The sequence below is a fragment of the Myxine glutinosa genome, chromosome 8 (assembly GCF_964187855.1).
Source record: "Myxine glutinosa chromosome 8, kmMyxGlut1.1, whole genome shotgun sequence".
Classification (NCBI taxonomy): domain Eukaryota; kingdom Metazoa; phylum Chordata; class Myxini; order Myxiniformes; family Myxinidae; genus Myxine; species Myxine glutinosa.
In genome coordinates, this window is record NC_136268.1 from 45686196 (window position 1) to 45709270 (window position 23075).

The following is a 23075-nucleotide window of genomic DNA, read 5'->3' on the forward strand; positions in this document are numbered from 1 at the left end:
CCTACTACCACATGTGTGTCTACCATGTTTTCTTCACGTCCAAATGCGTGAGGTGTAGAGTAAGTGTGAGGCGCAAGACGAGCACGAGCGTGCATGGCCGAAGTGGGCATGGCGTCCTCGGTTGTGGAGTTTCCCCGACTCGTGGGCTTGGTGGGGGCTCCGCAGCATGTGTGTCAGGTACGGAGGCCAGAGCTGTGTCCATGGGAGATTCCACCTGGCACAGAGGATAATTAGAGGGATGGAGATTGTAAGCAGGAAGATTGATGGGGATGACTATTCGAGATTAGAGGGTTTATTTGTAGTGACTTTATTTTAAATAGACAATTGGATTTTTACCTCCGCCACCCAAAGTGGGCCAAGGTTATGTTTTCACCCCTGTTGGTTTGTCTGTCTCTCTGTCTGTCTGTCTGTCTGCTTGTCTATCTGTCTGTTTGAGAAGGGCACCCTGGGCACTGGGATCACCTTAGGCAGGAGCTGGCCATGAGACCCTGAGGGGAAAGCCAGATTTCTGGGTCCAGCTACCCAGGGAGTGGATCCAATGCACCATATGCCAAAGAGTGCACTATGGAGAAGCCAGCTAGGTTTTCCCCAGAATTTCGACAGGAGTAGGTATGCTCGGTGGCGGCCCCAGTGCTTCGGGTGTGTCATTCCAGAGAGCAGGCGGTGAGCCTGCGGATGGAGCCCCACTGCCTAGCCAGGATATTGTGCAGGAGCATGGTTTGAAAATTTGAGGTTGAGGCCGAAACGGTTAGAGCACCAAATGTGGGATGGCGGGTAATATACTTGCATAGAATCACTGTAGAGGGGGGTTAATGGAAAATGAGATTAAGTGTTTTTTAGAATACTGGGTTAGAGTATGGATGCTCCCACTTTGTACCATTTTGGATGTCTGCAGCCTTTTGAGTAACGGAGTAGGGTAATTGGCTTTTTCTGGACCCATTTAGTCCCAAATTATGAGTGTAGAGGTAAGCAGGCCCCCGGAATGTTAGCTAGCTCAGAAGGGTTTAAAGGGGCAGGGGTTAGAGTTTAAATAAAGTGATTAGCGGGAAAATTAGGTGTAGGATAGAATAGAGCTGAAGTCGGAGCGGCTCTCTTACCTGCCACCGCCACGCTCCTGCCACCAACAACATCAGCTGCCATTCCATACTATCTGAAGCTGGCCAACTACATCTGCCAGCCATTGCTTAGTTGTCAGCCATTCCTTGCCAGCCAGTCTTGCCTGTTATGCCATGTCATCTTGTCAGTGATTTAGCCATAATTTAGCCACTGCTTGGTGTAATTTTTATGGGCCGTAAGGGCCAAATACCTTTTTGAAAGGCCACAAGGGCCATTTACTGTTCTCTTTGTTGTGAAGGCCATATGGACTGGGAATACCATCATTGAGAGCCCATATAGGCCATATAATTGTGTGTACTTTTACAGGCCACATGGGCTGACGATTCACCTGCATTGAGAGGCCATGTGAGCCTGGCACAGTTGTTTTGTGGGACTTTCAGGCCACGAAAAACTCCAGTGTGGAATAGCCATTTGGGCCAGGGGGAAATGCACCGGGTGCTGAGAAGGATCTGTGTTCAGGGATGCAGTTTCGCTGGGACCCAGGGCCCTGGTAGACAGTGTTGGCGGAGGGATGGGGCTGGTACCAGGTAGGAGGGGCCAAAAACATTTATGATCTTCAATAGACTTGTGAGAAAGAAGAGGCCTTCCTGGTGTAGTCATTCCCTTTCACAACCACACATTATTTAAATTAGATTGCATCCAAATTTAGTGCTGTTTAGTCCGTGCATAGTGAGAGGATGAGTCGCTTTTGAGATGCAACACATTAGCATAAGAAGATTTTTTTTTGACTTTTTGATGCACATTTGGGTTTAGACTAAGTTCGGAGTTGTATTGTTGATAAATAGTGTCATGTCTGGCATTACCCCCCTTCTGAAGAACAGCCTCGGGAGGGGCTGAAGGAGGAATGTGATGGTAGTGTTGCAGGAATCATCCCTGGGGGGTTAAATAACGACTTTGGTCATACTTGCATTAAGAAAATACATGATGGTATACATATGCACATCATTTTATTTCGCGATGCAATCAAAGATGACTAGCTGGCGGCCATTTTAGTTGTAAAAAACCTGATGTTGAACTCAACAATTGCTCGGACATGCATTTATCAAGGTTGTTCAAACTTGGCACACAGATAAGGAATGATGGCTTACATATGCATGTCAATTATTTTCTCAATCATATCCAATATGGCCGACTGGTGGCCATTTTGTTAGTTAAACGTGTCCCCAACCATTTCTTGAACAAGCATGGTCAGATTTTGTTCAAACTTGGCACAAGCACAGTACATGATGGGATACACATGCACCTCACTTTATTTTGCGATATGATCAAAGATGGCCGACTGGTAGATTGGTGCCAACCATTTATAGACATGCCTGGACCGATTTTCTTCAAACTCGACACAAAGATAACAAATGAGAGTATATATATATATATAAAATATGCAGAAGATTTTGTTTTGTAATCCAACTGGTATGTCTGTTGGTTCAGGGTACCGACCGACGGGGTACCGACCAAACATGGCCGACTGATGCCCTTTAACCCCGTACAGCAAAATTACTAAAACCACGGGGGCTATGACATTTTATGTATTTTTCTTCTTGTTTCTTAAGTATCTGTTTCGTTAAGCATATAATACGCCATGTGACTAAATATGTACTGCATATGTAATAAATAGATGTCTGCCTCACCTATTGTTTCTTTTTCAGACCTATTTTTCTATCCCGTTAGATGTGCTCTTTCCTAGCTCTCTTCCACCCACACCTCCATACACCAATAACTCTTGCTGGCAAGAGTGGCCGTAACCTCCTCAAACTGGATCAACAGATTAGCGCTTTTTTGGCAAAATATCAGATCACCATGCGTCATGTCCTTCGATGATTCCACCAATCAGGAGGTGAGCGCAAATCATGCCAGAATACGACCCCGACCCCTTGATAATGCCACCAATCAGGGGGACATATTGATCAGATCAGAAAGTGCTAAGCCTCCTGAATAATTCCACCAATCGAGGGGAATCCAAGTGGATCAGTGGCTATGTGCCACGAGGAAGACCAAGAGCGGGCTCATTTGTGGCTCGTGGCTCCTGGATGTTTCATCATCAGTGGCTAGCTCATCGTCGTCACTTCTACTACTTGCTGCACTAAACCCGGTGCTGATTTCTGTGCTGGAGTGCTGGGTGTGCCTTCCTGTTACAGATCGACCTGGTGTGGGCATTCTGGGTGTGCCGTGCTATCCTGGACAGGCTTGGTGCGGGTGGGCTGGGAGGACAGCATGAACAGACTTAATGTGGGTGTGCTGGGAGGACAACTCATTGCACTGGGGGGGGGGCATTGGTGTGAATCTCATAGCCATTGATGGTTGGTACCCAATGATCGAGCTTCAACAATAAAGAGCAGAGCGCCTGGATGTACCAGCCACTGCGGTCGTGGTGGCACCTCCGCGCCCTGCAGGAGCCATGGCTCTTCAAGTTTGGGCAACCCTCCAGATGGAGGCGACGTGTTCCACAGGACGCGACGCACCAAGTCAGTTTGGGGAGTCTCGTCTTCCCCTAATTGTATCTTTTTCAAGCTAATCCAAGCCCATAATTATATATTTGTTAAGTTTACTAATCATAGCTGATCCATTCCGTGGCGGCGAGTGTTGCGTAGTGGGTAAATTGGATATTTTTGATTGTCTGTTTGCTTCTTGTTTATGGTGCATTTTATAATAAATGTATAAACTTGACTTGGTCTCCAGCTCATCGTGCTTGTCCCGCCGGTTTCATCTGGTGACTCCAATAGAATCTGTGGAGCTAGTAGGTTGTAGACAACAACCACCCAGGGTAGTCCTACCGTCCTGACTTAGGAACGTTAAAGTGGTGCCCGGAACCATCTTGCACTCTCCATCTTCATCAGTATTTCTGGTCTTACTTTGTCTCACTCAAACTATAGCTACCAGGCTAGCTTCAATCTCTCTTTGTCGCAAACAAACATCATACAATTTTCATCATACACTTTTCATCATACACTTTTCTTCACACACTTTTCTTCTCTTTTATTTAAGGCCTGGCGTCGACGAGGGCGAAATAGTTCGTGCCTGGAGCCTCCAACATAAAAAAAAAGGAAAAAAAAGAATCTATTTGAGGTAGAGATTTGTCACGGTCCTTGTACCATTGGAGTTCCCAGTGTCACGGTAGATCTGGCCCGTGATTGCTGTCAGCACGGTACTCACCCAGCACAGAGATCCAAATCTGTACGGTAGTGCGGCATTTTGACGTGAGGGTCTGGGGGATGGAGGGGAGTCTCTGAGAAGGAAGAGTGACGTGGTCGCTCAGTGACTCACTGGATTAGAACCTGGACAACCGGATCAAACCAGCGGATCATTACAATATAATATTCCTCTCATTCCTTGAATTCATTGCATTTTTAATTTAAAAATTGCTCAATATTCTATCAACTATAGAGCCCCCCTCTGTGGATGTTGAGATATTGAACATATAAGCTGGACTGTATGGCTTACACCTGTGGGGTTGGGGGAGCAGGAATCTCTCCCTACCTTCCCTGCCGGAGGTACCTTTCCTAAAATATCTTTATAGTCCAACAAAAAGGGTTATAGAAACACAATTTTAAATAATTTCTTCCTATAAGTTTCCAAGCTCCAGCTTTTTGAATTACACGTTTAAATTAAGGAAAAACATTTATTCGGGGATTTTGAGTGGCCCTCTATTGTAATTTGGTGGAATGGGTTCGATTATATTGCCTGACCGGGTTATATTTTTCATGCTTAGTGCCAACATTTAATGTTTCCGTTAACTGAAGGATAGAACTTCTTGGTCAAAGCTTATAATACCAAGTGCCTGGGAAGCGATGAAGTGGTATGCAATGGATCGTAATTACAGAGAAGGAATTTTTTTTTTGAAACTTGCTCCTGTAAATTGCAAATTGGTTCTCAATGTGCCATTGTTTTTATTGCAGTGATTTGTGAAACCTTTAAGATTCCCTAAAGTGAAAAATGTGTTCTATAATCTACAGTTGTATTCGAGTCATGCCACGGCGCATAATAGCCTCGTCGGAACTCGAGTTTGAGTCGATGGAAGTTCACATTGGTACGAATGACATGTTTTTAAAGATTTTTCTCTGCTGAAAAGCGACCAGAAAAATCATTTTTGCTTTACCTGCCTTCACGTGTCATTACTATGGAATGGAATTGCTTTGTAGTTATGGAATATCCTGAGCTCCGAGATATGGGTGTAATGATTCTCTAAAAATGCGGGCTAGAGCTTGGTTTAATTGTGAGAATGAACCAATTTAACAAAGTCTAGCAGTACTAACAATGTTTTTTCTGCATCCTCTCTCTCTCTCTCTCTTTATTCTTTCCCCCATCTTCTCTCCATCACTGCTCCCTAAAGCTTCGCGTCATCCAAAGGAGGTATCGTCGTATATCCTCGCCTGGGCGACAAGCTGGACATTGTGTGTCCGCAGATTCCCACGTTTCCTCCGACCGTTCCTCCGACGGTTAGGAGCTTTGTGAAGTTTGGCCGAGCTCCGAGTTTGGCCACCAATTCCTCCCGAGCATGGACAGCCACCCATTCTGCCGGCATTCCACCTTTAGGGGATCCCGATGTTCCCGGGGAGTATTACCGGCTTTTCCTCGTGAGCCGAGAAGCCGCTCTTCGCTGTGATGCTGGCACAGCGACGAGTGCTCTACTGACGTGTAACCGCCCATCGCAACACGTGAAGTACACGCTCAAGTTCCAGGAGTTCAGCCCCAGCGTTGTGGGCCTGGAGTTCCGTGATAAACACGACTATTACATCATATGTGAGTACACCGAGGAGTTTATTGACTAAAGATTCCTTTTGCTAAAATATTCTCTTCTCCTATCAGTCCAAATCAAATCTATTTTCTAATAATTGCCTCGTATTTAAGTAAAAATTACAATCCTTAAATTTACAAGAAAATTACTTTGGAAAGCAAGTAAAGTATAACAGATATGGAGTTACCTGATGTAGCAACACACGTGGTCCAGTTAATTGACCAAATGGTTGTTGGGAGCTTGCTAGACTCGGAAATGCAACATGAGTAGTTCAATTGAATTTAGTAAAATGTGTCAAGTTTTTGAGTGCTGGTTCCTCTGAACATCCACACATTGAACATCCATCTGTGATGTCCTTGTTTAATGACGTCACAGAAAGACAGATTGAAATTGTATATAATATAGTATGATGATATTGCTTTGGTGTTTTACTTCTGAAGGAGAGGTATGGATTTTTTTGTTTAAACAAGCAAAATCTAAGCTCATGGTGGAGCGGGATGCCAAAGGGTAAAATCCATCAAAGTGAGCAGTGGGGCAATGGAGAAACAGTTGGACAGAACAAATATGGGAATTAAGAAACAGAAAAAGAGAAGATGTTTGGAAACATAATAACTTTCAACGAAGAGACTTGATATCCATATGGTTAATGGTGCTGAAAATATGGGCGATGGAGGAAGTGGTGACTGAGATCAGAGTGCATCACCGTGTTGTAGTCCTGGAGAGAAGAGTGCAATTCAACGGGTTAAACAAAAATACCTTCACAGGATTATTTTTGATGTTAATTGTGTTCATTCCTCTTCCTGGGAGATTTTAGGTACGTTTGCTAAAATGCGCTTCGGTGTTTGAATAGCGTAATATTTGTAGGTCCAAGGTTAGTATCCACTATCCACGTTATTCGGATTGTCTTTTGCACACCTTTCAAGTCAGTGAGAGCAGTCAATGGCTAGAGAACCTAAAGATAGGAATTTTGAATTTGACCATGGCACAAAGACTCACAGTAGCCTGAATTTTTTGTGAGACTTTTGTGAGATCCATGTTTTGTGGAATTAGCCTGGCGTTGGCTTAGTGGTTAGGGTGCCGGCTTGGGACCTTAGGATCCTGGGTTCAAATCCCAGTCGATCGCTGAATTAACGCCAGGGGGGTTGACTCAGCCTGTCATCCCTCCGAGGTCGGCAAATTGAGTACCAGAATGAATGAATATGAAAGATCGTTTTAAGGCCATTTTCCCTGCTGGAGCAGGGGTTAGTCTTGCAGGCCCCAAGACAATTATGGTTCCCTGTTTGAGGCAATGTTTTTACGGCCGGATGCCCTTCCTGGCACCAACACTGAGACACCACCCAGGCACTCTTAGAAACCACCCAGGCACGCTCAGACATCACCCAGGCACACTTGGAAGTGAAGGAGATGAGAGGAATGGGGGAGCCACCACTCACACTCACCCAGCTTTGCCCAGTTCGACATGAGAGAACATGACAGATCATTAGTCCTTACCCTCCATACATATAAATAGACAAGGCTACACAGGGGGGGAGTTCAGTATCGAAGATTACTGAAAAAACTAGATGGTGTTCATAAAATACTTACCCTGCACAGTGAACTTGGTGCGAGCCAACTCTTCTGTTTTTGAAGGGTTTTTTTCTTTGATCCAATATGGCTGCCAGACCACGTGAGCGATGACATCATAAATTTATATTCTCTAATATAATTGTTGTGTAGATCACGCTCAATAAATTTCAAACTGATCAGACTAAGTGTTGTCACTGTTGAATTATGACATCATAATTAAAGCACCAATGATGTCATCGTTAACAACACTTATTCTCCATGGGGAGTACTTGACAATGAGCCATGTTTCAATTTTTTTCCCATGGAGCGGTTTCGGAGATATAGAGCTACAAAGTATTTCGGTTTTTCCAAGATGGCGCCAGTACCACGTGACCCACGATGTCATAATTATGACTAAAACTTCTACAGGAGCAGGCACTCCAATGATGCAAATAATTTTGTGTCAATCGGAGCAATGGTTGCTGAGAAAATGAATTTTAAAAATGCTGACACATACGTTGTATTTACGTACGGCCGCACCCGATTGCTTAACCCCGCTTTTTGCTTCGCCAGCACAGAGTAAAAATGTTAAGGGATGTAGAGATGTTACTCCAAAAAGTATGGAAACAAGCTAGGGACGATCACAAGAAATGATCATGTGAAACTATCCCAAAACGTTCTTTGAATAGTGTGTTGTGTGTGTGTGTGTGTGTGTGTGTGTGTGTGTGTGTGTGTGTGTGTGTGTGTGTGTGTGTGTGTGTGTGTGTGTGTGTGTGTGTGTGTGTGTGTGTGTGTGTGTGTGTTTGATATATCTTTGTCTTTTCTCGGGATAACCATTATTCAAAGAAAGATGTAGGGATGGCTTCACATGATCATTCCATACTTTTTTTGAGTTGCATCCCTACATCCTTTTACATTTTGAAAAATGTTTTTATTACTTGTTTATTTACTTTTTTTAGAAATCAATATGGATGTTCTACTACTGATTTACAAATGTTGTAGTACAAACTTTATAGACGTGCTCACCAGTGGCTGGCACCCGGGGACAAAACATAATTTTGTGCCACCCTGTTTGAACCTCCCTCCCCCAAATCCCCAATCACAGCTACCATAGGGCATAGACGTAGGGAAACTAGAATCTTTATATTAAAATATCAATTACTTGTCCATTGACTATTCCATTCGATGCAGTATGCCAAAACAACGATGAAAGGAACACTAAATGTCAGTTCAAATATTTTTCAATTCAGAGCAAGAGTGGATCATCTCATCCCCTGTTCAGACTGTTCTATACGATGCGAGACACCCACGTGATGCGCTGACTTAGCGAATCTGCCGCCGAGAATCCGTAACTTGGGAAGGTTCTTGATCACGTGGCTCACTTTTACACTGGAGAGGGTTCATGATCCTGTACGTAGCACTGGTACCTCGCCCATCGTGATTATTTTATTTTCATAAATGTAGCACTGAAAAACAAGGTATTTCCCGAGGAATGATAGTTCTGCTGATATATGATGTCACATTATCATTTATCACGCATAACACAACGACACTGAGGCAAATGTGTCTAGCGGACCCGCCCCATCAGGCTGATTGACAGTCGTAGTCCCGCCCCTTCCTATTACTATTAGTATTATTAGCGCTGAGGAAGCGCCTCTAGCGAATGACTTCCAGCCAGTGTAACGCGAATTCCTGTCACAGGAATTCTGAGATCATATAAGTGTGACGTGGCAGTTCCTGATTGGTTCGTGTTGGGGAACCCCTTCTCGCTGCCGACGTGACGTAAATTCGCGCACGCGACGTAAATTCGCGCACGCGCACTGGTGAAGCTTACTCGATCTTACTCGATCCCATATTACATGTACTTTCATTGCATACAAATTATACTTCCTCCTAGAAATTCCATGCCCGAACCTCAGCGCAATCCAAGAGGATTCACTTGTTTTACAAAGGAAAGTAGTTTTGTGTACTTTTCATGGAATCCTTTCAAGCGATTAAAACTACAATCCCAAACAATGCTGCACAAAGGAAATCTCTGTCAGGTGGGACCAGAAGCATTGCCGTTGATAGAGGCAGCTCGGAAATATACCGTTTGAAGGAAATTATTATTATGATCAACGACAAGATGAATCCCCTGGTTTGACCAATTATTATTTGATTTTTTTCCTTTTTCCATGGTCTGGAGAACTGAAAGGTGATCCCTACCTAGACAATCAGCTGAACAGACCAGGTAGGTTCTCATATGTAGCCAAAGCGACTTTTTAAAGAAGATACTCCAACTTTAGTTTTGTATGTAGCAGATGGCACCAACATTTTTTTCCTCACCATCCCTACATAAAGAGTATTAGTCCGTGGGCTGAGTAGGGTTTACATGCACCCCCCCCCCCCCACAACTGAACTTCCTGGGTATGTCCATGTACCCCCCACCCTAGGGGTTAGGAAAAAACATGTTAACAGAAAAAAAACTCATTCCCTCATAGTTTGACCTCTGGTGACCTCATTAGTGACCTCATTTGCATATAACACATATCATTGTAAAGAGTGTCCCAGGACAAACATTTTGAGGGGTCATATGCAACCATAGGATGATGAGGTAAAAAGGTTATGGCCATTTGAATTTCGCCTACCCCTAATTTTCGGAAATCACTGACACAGGGGGGGGGGGGGGTAACATCAAAATATGCGTGGGAGGTACCTTGGGAATGAGTTTTTTTTCTGTTAACATGGTTTTTCCTAACCCCTAGGGTGGGGGATACATGGACATACCCGGGAAGTTAAGTTGTGGGGGGGGGGGGGGGGTGCATGTAAACCCTACTCAGCCCACGGACTATATGAGCGTACTCCCTGATAACAATTACAAAATAAATAATACCTCTGAAATGTATTTAAAAGTCTTGCTGGAAACCTTAGGTAGGATTTAAAGATAAAACACCTTGTAAAAAGCCATGTGACTGTTAGAAAGCACCAAATTAAGTCGCTGCTTTATCTGGCAATCAGAGGAGTTATCGATAACCATGGAGAAGCAATCCTCTTGGGGTTTACGCCAAAATGTGTGAGTATCCTGAGAGGGTTATTGGGGGCATTTATTGGATTCCTAAAGCTGAATAAACAGCATTTGGAGCATTTCCTTTGCAAAAAAAAAACCCCCAGATAGTATCAGTGGTTGAACTCGAGGGTTAGTATTTCGGTGGCTGCGCTTAATTTTGAAGTCATTCGACATTATCAGCAGTCATATCTACAGGTGTTATAATGTGTTATTCTGGTGTGATGGTAATGCTCAAATTCCAAACATGCGTTGCCAGCACTTCCCACTCACGTCAGAATGTTTCCTTCCCTTCAACTCCAATGTTTCATCTTTCATCCCTTTTCATCTGACTTCGGTGACAGTTTCTCACTTTTTGGCAATAATCTTGGTGAATGTTTATGAGATTTCTTTGGGTGAGGTATCTGTCCTCAAACTGTTTGTGACCACCATTGTTAGACCGAGTTGTTCATTGTCAACGTTTGCGGAACTTGGTGAAAATCTCCGATGTGTAAATGATCTTCCTGATAGGAAGCCAGGGACTTGAACAGGCCTGAACTTGGTGTTTATCATCGCAAAATTTGCCTTCGTGTTGTCAGCCATTCTCGGAATTAATGAATGTCTGCAAAATACGTGTGATAAATGAACATAAAATAAGTGAACGTAACCCGGTTTGCTCTCATGAGCTACTTACACAGCAGCGGACCTTCAAAACGAGCGACTGATAGTTCAAGACCACAACAAAGAAACCATTCCACACTTGCGATGTACAGAGCAATGCTTATTGGCTATAAATAAAAAAATTTTTAAAAATTGAACAGGATAATGAACGACAAAACAACATTTCATCTCGGTGATATTTGTAGACATCTCAAAACAGCTTTAAAGTAGAACAGCACTTGGAAGAGCACAGACCTCCGGTACATTGAGCAGTTTATATAAACCTCCATCCACATCCGGTGGTGGAGGTAATTAAAAGTTATTTCTTTACCTCATAGCTTTCAATACTTTTCGATTCAAAATCCTTAACAACTTGAAGGTTTAGTTGTCTACCTTCTAGGGCGGGATACCATAGCAGGGTTGCTGTGCACAAACCACTCGTAACACCTGGAAACAACCGTTTGCGGGTCCAGTGGTGCAAGGAGCATTGGCAATAGACTGCCGAGCAATGGAGGCATGTAATATAGTCTGATGATTCGTCCTTCACCATGTTCCCAATAAATGGACATGTGCATGCATGTGTGGTGACATCCCAGGAAGTTCAACAGCCCCGAGTGTCTGGTTCCAACAGCAAAAAATTCTGGCAGTTCATAATGGTGTGGGGCATGTTTTTCTGGCTTGCCCGAGGTCCGCTCATTCCATTAGAAGTCAGGGTTGATGCAGCGCGCTGCGTTACCTTCCTGAGCAATCATCTGCATCACATGGTGCAGCATTTATTCACTGCTGGAAGTGGTCTTTTAGGTGGACAGTGGTCAAGTTCATAGGGTATGTGATGTCACCGGGTGGTTACCCATCTTCCATGGCCCTCCTAATCACTGGACCTTAATCTCATTGAGCATTTGTTGTTGTCTGGAGAAGCGCCTGAGACAGTTGTTTCCACCTCCATCTAACCGATGTGAATTAGGGGGATTTCCTTGTCGAAGAATGGTGCCACATTCCTGCAGAAAAGGTCCAGACCGTTGTTGACTCCATTCAACATCGTATCCATGCCATCCTGGATGCCGGTGGTAGTTCAACACCGCACTAAGTGACATTCTCTTGGTGTTTCCTATTTTTTGTCCACTCTGTAGTAGGGTTGACATGAACACTCCGTTGATTTAATTAATAATACTGAAGCGCGGTGCTGCGCGCGCTAAGGCTTACGAAAGGAGCAAGCGGACAACGCGGTTCATACAAAAGAGTCTTTATTCAAAGCACTCAAACTGCAGCACTGAGCTGCTCGGGGCTGCGCGCCCCGTGTATATCCTGAGGCCACGCCTCTCTCCCCGGTGTGGCCCACCCCCACTTGGTGTGCGGGGTGATGTCACCACGTCAGTGCTTTCGTGTCCGCCACACGCGTCCCCCCAGAATCCCGCGCACCTGAAGGGTCAGTTTGCGGGGCAAACGGATGACCAGGCCGAAGCGCCCCCTGGCGACTGGCGGCGTCCAGGATGCAGTGATGCCATCTGGGATGCATCCGGCTGCCCCTGGGATGGGTGCAGGACCGGGGGGCGGCGTGGCGGCGGGGCTGGGGGTCCGCCCACAGGGGCGTGGCCCCGACGCGGAGGTCGGGCCACTGGCGGTGGCTGGTCCACGTCGAGGTGGGCCGGCTTGAGGCAGTCCACAGAAACGCGGTCAGGAGTACCGCCGATGTCCAGGGTGAAGTGCTTCACCCCGGTCTCCAGCACGCGGAAAGGCCCGTCGTACGGGGGCCGCAGTGGTGTCCGGTGGGCATCGTGGCGGACGAAGACGTACTCCGCCGTGCGAAGCTCCGGGGCGACGTGCGTCGGTGGGTGCCCGTGGCGTGCCGTTGGCACCGGGGCGAACCTCTGGGCGGTCTCCTGCAGAGCGGAGCGCTGCTGTGCCATGGTGCCGTGGAGTCGGGGAGGAACTCGCCCGGCACCCGCAGCGGTTGCCCGAAGACCAACTCCGCCGCGGATGCGTGCAGGTCATCCTTGGGCGCCGTCCGGAGGCCCAGCAGGACCCAGGGGAGCCTGTCGACCCAGCCGCCATCGCGGAGGGTGGCCCGGAGCGCGGCCTTCAATGAGCGGTGGAATCGCTCGCACAGGCCATTAGCCTGGGGGTGGAAGGCCGTGGTTCAGTGCAGCCGGACCCCGAGCCCCCGCGCGACCGCCCCCCAGAGCTCCGAGGTGAACTGGGGGCCGCGGTCGGACGAGATGTCTGAGGGGGCACCGAACCGGGCGACCCAGGTGCCGATGAACGCCTGCGCGACGTCCGCCGCTGTCGTCGATGCCAAGGGCACGGCCTCCGGCCACCGGGTGGTGCGGTCCACCATGGTGAGGACATGGGTGAAACCACCCCGCGAGGGGGGCAGAGGTCCCACCAGGTCCACGTGGACGTGGTCAAACCGGCGTTCCGGCACCATAAACGGGGCCAATGGGGCCTGGGTGTGCCGGTGCACCTTGGCGCGCTGGCACGCGAGGCACGTCCTGGCCCAGCCACGGACGGCCTTCCGGAGGCCATGCCAGACGAATTTGTCAGCGATCAACCTCTGGGAGGCCCTCGTGCCCGGGTGGGACAGGCCGTGGATGGCGTCAAACACCTGGCGCTGCCAGCCCGCGGGCACGATGGGGCGAGGCCGCCCGAGGGAGACGTCGCACAAGAGGGCCGCGCCCGCGCCGTCGAACGGCACCTCGGCGACGCGGAGGCCCGTGACGGCGGTCCGCAAGGCCTGGACGTCGGGGTCAGCGGCCTGGTCCGCTGCCATCCGGGCATAGTCAATGCCGAGGTGGACTGCGTGGGCGACGGCCCGAGAAAGGCAATCCGCCACCGGGTTGTCCTTCCCCGCGATGTGCCGGATGTCCGTCGTGTACTCGGACATGGCCGAGAGGTGACGCTGCTGCCAGGCCGACCACTGCTCGGTGACCTTGCCCATCGCGAATACCAGTGGCTTGTGGTCGACGAAGGCCGTGAACGCACGGCCCTCGAGCAGATGGCGGAAGTGCCTGACCGCCAAGTGAAGCCCGAGCAACTCGCGGTCGAAGGTACTGTAACGGCGTTCGGGCGGGCGAAGCTGCCGGCTAAAGAACGCCAGCGGTTGCCAAGCTCCACGCACCCATTGCTCGTGCACCGCGCCCACCGCGTAGTCCGAGGCGTCTGTGGTGAGGGCGATCGGTACATCGGGCGCCGGGTGCGCGAGCATGGTGGCGTTAGCCAAGGCGAGCTTCGTGCCCGTGAACGCCACGTCCATCTGCTCGGTCCAGATAACGTCACCTTTGCCCGGCTTACCTCGGAGAGCTTCGTGCAGGGGGCGCAGGAGCTGGGCGATACGGGGCAGGAACCGATGGTAAAAGTTCACCATGCCCAGGAACTCCTGCAGCCCCCTGATCGTGCGGGGGCACGGAAACCCCTTCACCGCCTCCACCTTGGCCGGCAGGGGGACGGCTCCGTGCCTGGTGACGCGGTGCCCCAAAAAATCGATTTCGGCGACGCCGAACAGTCACTTTGCGGGGTTCACAATCGGGCCATGCTGGCCCAGGCGTTCGAAGAGCGTGCGGAGGTGGTGTAGGTTCTCTTCGCGGGACGCGCTGGCGACGAGGATATTGTCCAGGTAGACGTATACAAAATCCAAGTCGCGCAGGATGCTGTCCATCAGCCGCTGGAACGCCTGAGCCGCATTCTTCAAACCGAAGGGCATCCGCAGGAATTCGAAGAGTCCGAATGGCGTGATGACCGCCATATTCGGGGATGTCCTCCGGCCTGACGGGGACCTGATTGTAGCCGCGTATGAGGTCCACCTTCGAGAAGAAGGACATGCCCGCCAAACGGGCGGAAAAGTCCTGAATGTGGGGGATGGGGGTAGCGGTCGGGGGTGGTGGCGTCATTGAGACGGCGATAGTCCCCGCACGGTCGCCATCCCCCGCCGGGCTTCGGCACGATGTGCAGCGGCGATGCCCAAGCACTCTCCGAGCGCCGAACGATGCCGAGTCGCTCCAGGGTAGCGAACACCGCTTTTGCTACCGCTTGCTTCGTCGGCTCGAGGCGGCGTGCCCGGGCATAGACCGGTGGCCCGACGGTGGGGATGTGATGGGCCACCCCGTGCTTGATGGCCCCCGCCGAGAAGGTGGGCCGCGTGAGGGCCGGGAAGCTGGCGAGGAGGCGGGTGAATTCGTCCGCTGCAGGAAGCGTACAGATCAATGTGGCCGGAACCGAACCGTTCGGCAAGCCGCTTGGCAAGCTGCTCAGTGAGCCGCTCAGTGAGCTGCTCGACGAGCTGGGCAGCGCACAAGCGAGCGAGCTGAACGTCTCGGCCTGGACAAGACGTCTGTGCTTTACGTCGACCAGGAGCCCATTTGCGCACAGGAAGTCCGCGCCAAACAATGCCATGGGCACGTCGGCGGTGACGAACGACCATCGGAAAACCTGCCCTCCGAACCGCAGAGAGAGGCAGCGTTTTCCGTACGTACGGATGGGCGTCCCGTTCACGGCAAGCAGCGCGGGGCCCCCGCCCGCGGTGTGCTTGTCCGACGTATCGGCAGGAACGACACTCACCTGCGCTCCCGTGTCGCACAGGTAACGGCGCCCGGATAAGGTGTCCGTTATGAACAGTAGGCTGTTCGAACAGCCGGCGCTCATTGCCACTATCGAGCGCCGGCCCGGGCGTTTCCCGACCTGTCGAAGGAGCACGGCGGATGACACTGTCGAGCCTCGTGGCCGAACCTGGCGTGGAACCGGCACCAGGTGGTGGAGCTGGAGGAGCGTGGCTGGCTCCGCCAGGCTGGTGGAGCCGGCGGTTTTCCCCGCGGTGGCGGTTTTCTCCGCGGTGATGGGCGGGGCATGGCGGCGGCCACGAGGTGTGCATCGGCATCAGCCTCGGGATCCACGAGGTGTGCAGCAGCATCAGCCTCGAGATCCGCGACGGCCGCACCGACTCTCGCCCGCGTGTCCGAAGCCGCGAAGTACCTGTCTGCCTTGGCGGCCAGTGCTCGGGGTTCCGTTATCACGGTCCCGGCCAACGCGAGGCGTACCTGTGCTGGTAGTTGGCGACGGAAAAGCGCCCGGAATAGAGAACCAGGGGCTTCGTCGCCCAACAGCGACAGCATATGGTCCATTCGGACCAACGGGCGCGTGTCGCCGAGCTCGGGGAGATCCAGGAGGTGGTCGGCCCGTACGTCCTCCGTGAGGCCGAACGTGGCTAGGAGTAGCCGCTTGAGCGCCTCGTACTTGTGGCCGTCCGGTGGGTGGCGAAGGACGGACACAACTCGAGCGGCCGTGCCGGGCCCGAGGGAGGCGACGACGTGGCAGTAGCGCGTGTCGTCGCTGGTGATGCGCCGAAGCTGAAACTGGGCTTCAGCTTGGACGAACCAAACTTCGGCCTGGGCCTCCCAAAATTCGGGAAGTTGGACCGACATCGCATTGTTTGCCATTGCAATGGCGTCGTGTTCGGAAGGATCGCTACGGCAGATCCAACGTCGAGGTCACCAAATGAAGCGCGGTGCTGCGCGCGCTAAGGCTTACTAAAGGAGCAAGCGGACAACGCGGTTCATACAAAAGAGTCTTTATTCAAAGCACTCAAACTGCAGCACTGAGCTGCTCGGGGCTGCGCGCCCCGTGTATATCCTGAGGCCACGCCTCTCTCCCCGGCGTTGCCCACCCCCACTTGGTGTGCGGGGTGATGTCGCCACGTGAGTGCTTTCGTGTCCGCCACAATACAACAAAGCCTCCAAAAATATCCACCAATATACAAAAGCGCAGATGTATAAAGTACCTGTCAGACACATTTATTGTAGAGGATTTCATATCAAACAACATTCATGAAACTCTTCGAAAGCATCGCTGAGCTACAAAACTGACAGACCCAAAACATCCTGTTTGTAATTCTTCTTCTTATTCTTCTTCTTCTTCTTCCTATTTTATGATAGACTCACTCAAAATGGTTTAAGCTCAGTACTTGGTTTAGACACGAATCTACTGGATTTTACACTGGGAAGGCCCATGACTACTCGAAATTGTCATAACTTGAAAGGATTCCACAAAGTAAGCACTGGTGCATGCCGATGTGTAGGGAAATGAAGGGTCAAAAGTGCTGGATGGGACAACATCTTTCAATCAGCCTGGTGGGGGCGGACTTACGACACAATCCATGACTTCTGAAATGACATATGAATGCTAAATGAGGTCTTTTGCACATGCGGTGTGTGTGTGTGTGTGTGTGTGTGTGTGTGTGTGTGTGTGTGTGTGTTAACATTGACTCAGTTCTTCTTTCCAGGCACTTTTAACCTGCCAAATCGTCTTTTAAACATCATTTTCAGCATTTAAACGAAAGAGTGGCAATTTCAGCAAGATAGTGAACTATAATTGATGTGTTCCTGAGTGCAAAACAGACTCACGGAAATAGAGGAATACGAGAACTATCCGTGGATGAGAGGTGTCGGGTTCATACAATTTCCTGTTAATACATTAATTCTAGCATTAATACATTAATTGGCCGTGGATATATACCACACACACACACACACACACACACACACACACACACACACACACACACACACACACACACACACACACACACACACACACACACACACACACACACACACACACACACACACACACACACACACACACACACACACACACACACACACACGCTGATACCCTGTACATGCACAAGCCCCAAATATGCCCTTTTGAGAAACCTAATCCTGATGCACAGTCCATTCAGTGGTAGCGATCCGTTTGGGAGGAGAGGCGGGGGGCGGGGGGGGGGGGAGGAGGAGTAGGTGGGAGATGGGGTGGGGGCTTGACACGCGTTACACAGCCAATCACAGCCATGATATAATCAGGTTAAGACAATGTCATGAAGAATAGATATCTGCAATCTGAAAGATGAATGCTCAACGGTTTTTGAAATATCGCGTACACAAAAGTATAATTTGGAAAGTAATAATAACGTAAGGAAAGTAATAACACAAAAGAAAAATGGACGGATGTTCAGTCAGTTGGTTTGGAGAGCACTCTAACTTAATCCACTGGCACAACTGCAAAAACAATGACATTGCAGTTTTAGAAAAAAATGAACCAAAAGCCAGCATTGAAAACAAGGAAGTTATGCTCTTGTACGACCTAATGATCCCATTGAGCGCGAACACAGAAAACGAAGCATTGTGACCGTACTTAGGTACAAAAAAAGAAGAGATGGCATTGCCAAATAAGGTGTCAGTCCCCAGCGATTTTGTCTTAAACAATGCAGAGATCAAGAAAATGACCAAATACCAGATCTCAAGAATGAGGTTACAAGATCTTGGAAGCTGAAGAACGCCAAAATTGTATCAGTGATGATTAGATGTACATCTACAGGAATGATTAAGAAGAACCCCATGCAGAAATTAAAAGCCATCCCTAGGAATGTATTAGGCTACCACAAATGAACTACAATTGGAAGCTGTCCGGCACTCAGTGACGATCCCAAAGAGAGAAAAACTTTCAAAACAAATAGAGCTCAAGCTCGTGTTTCTTCCCAATAAATACTTTCCTGGGAATTCCTGGGAAAATGTGGGAAATTGATTTGGGATTCCTTCGTTTTCTTTGGCCTCGAACCACCTTCAGCGGCAAGTGTGGATGTGCTTGCACCTGTGCAGTGTGCTCTCTGCACTTCCTTTGCCAACACTAAGGAAAGACTCGTCAACTTGCATTTTATGGCCTACACAGTCATACCACAACCAAGTTGACTGAATAAAAAAAATGCGTGCAATGATATAAGGTTGCTTCATACAAAGTTGCATAACGATTGGATGGAAAATGCGGCCTGCGTTTCAAAAAACAAGTCTTCTGCAAGACTTATTTTGCAGCAAAAATAATAAGTTGCAGGGTATTTAACATACCATGAATAAATTATCTCGAACTCGCTTTGCTCGGCCTTCACCAAATGAAGAGCAAATTGCTTTAAGAAAGGATTTGAATCGGAAAAATGCAACCTTTAGCAATGGATGTAAAAATATAGCATAATTTCTGTTGTGACCCCGGAATCAAATAAACAATCTTCAAAATCAAATAAACAACAACAAAAAAAAAAATATATATATATATGAATATATAAAATAAAAATAAAAATAATAAATACATTCAGTTTGCTGATATGAAAATCCCATTCAAATTTCAAGTCAATGGGATGAAAATGGAGGATTTTAAAATTGGAAAAAAAGTGGTTGTATTTTGGCCTATGTTGACCTTTTGGCCTATGCTGATCTCAAAAACAGTTGTTGGTTGAATTCAGTTCGCTGATATGAAAATCCCATTCAAATTCCAAGTCTATCAGATGAAAATTGAGGATTTTAGAAAATGGAAATGGTTGTTGACCTTTTGGCCTATGTTGACCTTTTGGTCTATGCTGATCTCCAAAATATTTGGTGGTTGAATTCAGTTAGCAGATATGTAAATCCTATTCAAATTTCTAGTCAATCGGATGAAAATTGAGGATTTTAGAAATTTGAAAAAAGTAGTTGACCTTTGGCCTATGTTGACCTTTGGGCCTCAAAAATATAGAGGGTTTTGTCGAAACACAAACGTTACCATTTGGTGAAGTTTCGTGAAGATCGGTTTAAAATTGTGACCTGTAAGCAAGTATAAGTGAGCCGACTGACAAACACACATATAAAGTGGAGTGTTGAGCATACTTGTCAAAAAATTTTTTTTTGCCAAGAAGCAAACCAGTGGTAGTTTTTACAAAGTTTGTTTTACAAACTTTACAAACAAATTCAAATCAAACAAACAAATGGAATCTTTCTAGAATTTTTTTTAAGTGTCTCTCTCCCTCTCTCTCTCTCTCTCTCCCTCTGTCTGTCTCTCTGTCTCTCAGTCTCTCTCTCTCCCCCTCTCTCTCTCCCCATCTCTCTCTCCCCCTCTCTCTCTCCCCCTCTCTCTCTCCCCCTCTCTCTCTCCCCCTCTCTCCCCCTCTCTCTCTCCCCCTCTCTCTCCCCCTCTCTCTCCCCCCCTCTCTCTCCCCCTCTCTCTCTCCCCCTCCCTCTCCCCCCCTCTCTCTCCCCCTCTCTCTCTCCCCTCTCTCTTTTTCACATTTTTTTCACATTTTGTTGACTTACAGCCTAAATTTTAAATGGATTAAATTGAGATTTTTTTGTCACTGATCTACACATAGCGCATAATGTCAAAGTGGAATTTTTTTATTTAGAAATATTTACAAGTTAATTAAAAATGAAAATCTCAAATGTCTCGAGTGTATAAGTATTCAACCCCATTGCCATGACACTCCAAATTGAGCTCAGTTGCATCCAATTTCCTTTGATCATCCTTGAGATGTCTCTACAACTTGATTTGAGTCTTCCTAGAGCTGGGTGTCTGACAAAATTTAGCAACTGGGCAAGAAGGACCTTGGCCAGGGAGGTGACCAAGAACCCAATGACCACTCTGACAGAACTACAGAGTTCCTTGGCTGAGATGGAAGAACCTGCCAGAAAGCAACAGTCTCTGCAGCACTTTACAAATCTCACCTTTATGGGAGAGTAGTTAGACGGAAGCCACTCCTGGGAAAAAGGCATGACAGCACGCCTGGAGATTGCAAAAAGGCACATGATTGACTTAGAGCATGAGGCAAAAGATTCTGTGGTCTGATGAGACAAAAATTGAACTATTTGGCCTGAATGCAAAATGCGATGTCTGGAAGAAACCCAGCACAGCTCATCAGCCATCTAACACCATCGTTGACGTAAAACATGGTGATTGCAGCATCATGCTATGGGAATGATTTTCAGAAACAGGGACTGGGAGACTTATTTGGATAAAGGGAACAATGAATGGAGCCAAATACAGGCAAATCCTTGAGGAGAATCTGCTTCAGAGTGAAAAAGACATTTGACTTCAGCAAAGGTTTACATTCCAATACAACAGGACAATCAGTCAATCACCCCAAACATACAGCCAAAGCAACACTGGAATGGCTTCAGAACAAGAATGTGAAAGTCCTTGAGTGGCCCAGCCAAAGCCCAGACTCAAATCCCATTAATTAATCTGTGGAAAGACTTGAAGATTGCTGTTCACTGACACTCCCCATCCAACTTGACATAGCTTGAGGAAATATGCAAGGAAGAATGGGAGAAACTCCCCAAATACAAATGTGCAAAATGAATACAGACATATTCAAGAAGACTCAAAGTTGTATTCTCTGTCAAAGGCGCTTCTCCAAAATATTGACTCACAGTGTGGTATACTTATGTAAATTATATATTTCGGTATTTCATTTTAAATTAATCCCTTAAATTTCTAAAAAAAAAAATCCACTTTGACATGATAGGGTACTTACTAGTTTAAAGCCCGTCAAAAATGACGGGTTGGAACAGTTTTTGAAGGTACAGCCACATGAGCATGCCAAAGCCTGAAGTCTGGGCCTGGTGTCAGGGGTGCTTATATCATCTTTATTTGTTAGACATCCTATTAGACGTAAAAGAACACTCGTTTTACTCTGTGCACATTGCACATCATGTGCAGCAAATTTCACCTCCCTGTGCCTTATATTTATTGTGATTTAAAAAATACCGCTTCAGTGCACCGACCTTGAGGCTCAGTTTGCAAGCCACCCTCTACAATTCCAACGTATGAGGCATAATTACTCTTCTCTTGGGTCGTCTGAGTACTGAGGGTCTTTTTTTTTTTTTTTTTTTTTTGTCTACAACATCGAGGCTCGTGAAAGAGCGAACATTAATCACACAGAAAGACAAACCGACACATAAAACATATAACATCGGGAGCGGTAGACGAGATGGGAGAGAGGGGGAAGGACACAAACACAACATTTGAGAACAGGGACCGAGAGACATGGAGACATCGAGAGATCTGTGAGAGGGAGAGGGCATTTGGGCGGGGGCATGGGAAAGGGGGGGGGGGGTGGGAGAGGTATAAAACATATGGACACTGCCTGGACTTCCAGGAAAGAAGTTGGAATTTCAAACAAGGTGGATCTGGGGTGAATTAGCGGGGGTAGAAAAGATCAAGGTTTTGGATGGGGGAAGATAAGAGATGGTGGTGAACAGCTGTTTTAAAGACCTGGAGGGACGAGTGGGATTGAAGGGAGTGAGGGAGTTTGTTCCAGAGGCGGGAGAAAAGAGGAATGAAAGAGTGAAGGTGAGCAGAGAGCCGAGATTTCGGCAGTTTAACCATCAGAGGGTTGCTGGCAGATCTTGTGCGACCTGTAGGAATATTTGGGGGACAGAGCACAGAGAGAGCTGGGGGTGCAAGGCCAGAGAGGAGTCGGTAGAAGACAGAAAGACCACCTACCTGCCTGCGGTGAGTGAGTGAAAGGCCCTCAGAGATAGCTTCATCACGGGAGATTCCAATAATTCTGAAAGCTTTGGTTTCGACAGCGTGAAGCCGAGCTAGGTGTGAGGCAGGAGCACCGGCCCATAGGGGAGAACAGTATTCCATTGAGCTGCGGATGAAAGCCTTGTATGTGGTGAGGAGCTCAGGTGTGCCGAGGAAGGACTTCGCACGACGGAGGATGCCCAGTCGGCGACTGGCTTTGGAGGCCAGCTTGGAAATGTGGTTTTCCCAAGAAAGATCATGAAGATCTTTTGGCTCCTCTGGTTCATTTATGTCTTTTGGGTGCTCAAGCTCTTTTGCATCCTTGGGATTTTCTGGTTCATTTGTGTTTTTGGGGTCTTTTAGGTCATTTGAGTATTTTGGGTCCTCTGCATCTTTGGGGTCCTCAGGTCTTTTCAGTCATCTAGGTCTTTGGGGTATTTTGGGTCTTTGGGGTAATTTGGGTGTTTGGGTTCCACTGGGTCCTTGGGGTCTTTAAGGGTCTTTGTTTTTTTTTTGGTGTTTTGGATTGTTTGGTTATGTGGGGTCGTTAAGGGTCTTCGAGGTATTTTCGGTTTTCAGGAACTTTTTGGTCTTCTGGGTCTTTTCGATTTTTTTATTTATCTTTGGGGTGTTTTTGGTCTTTAAGGGTCTTTGGGATGTTTTGGGTCTCTGGGGTCTTTGTGGTCT

At 47.8% G+C, this 23075-nt stretch overlaps 1 protein-coding gene across 1 annotated transcript in view; it reads left to right on the forward strand.

Moving 5' to 3' along the window:
* Positions 1–23075, forward strand: part of LOC137433109 (ephrin-B2) — a 220550-nt gene that overhangs the window by 24723 nt on the left and 172752 nt on the right. The window contains exon 2 of the mRNA XM_078783212.1: positions 5444–5853. Within this exon, the coding sequence (XP_078639338.1) occupies positions 5444–5853 (410 nt within the window). The remainder of the gene's footprint in view (positions 1–5443; positions 5854–23075) is intronic.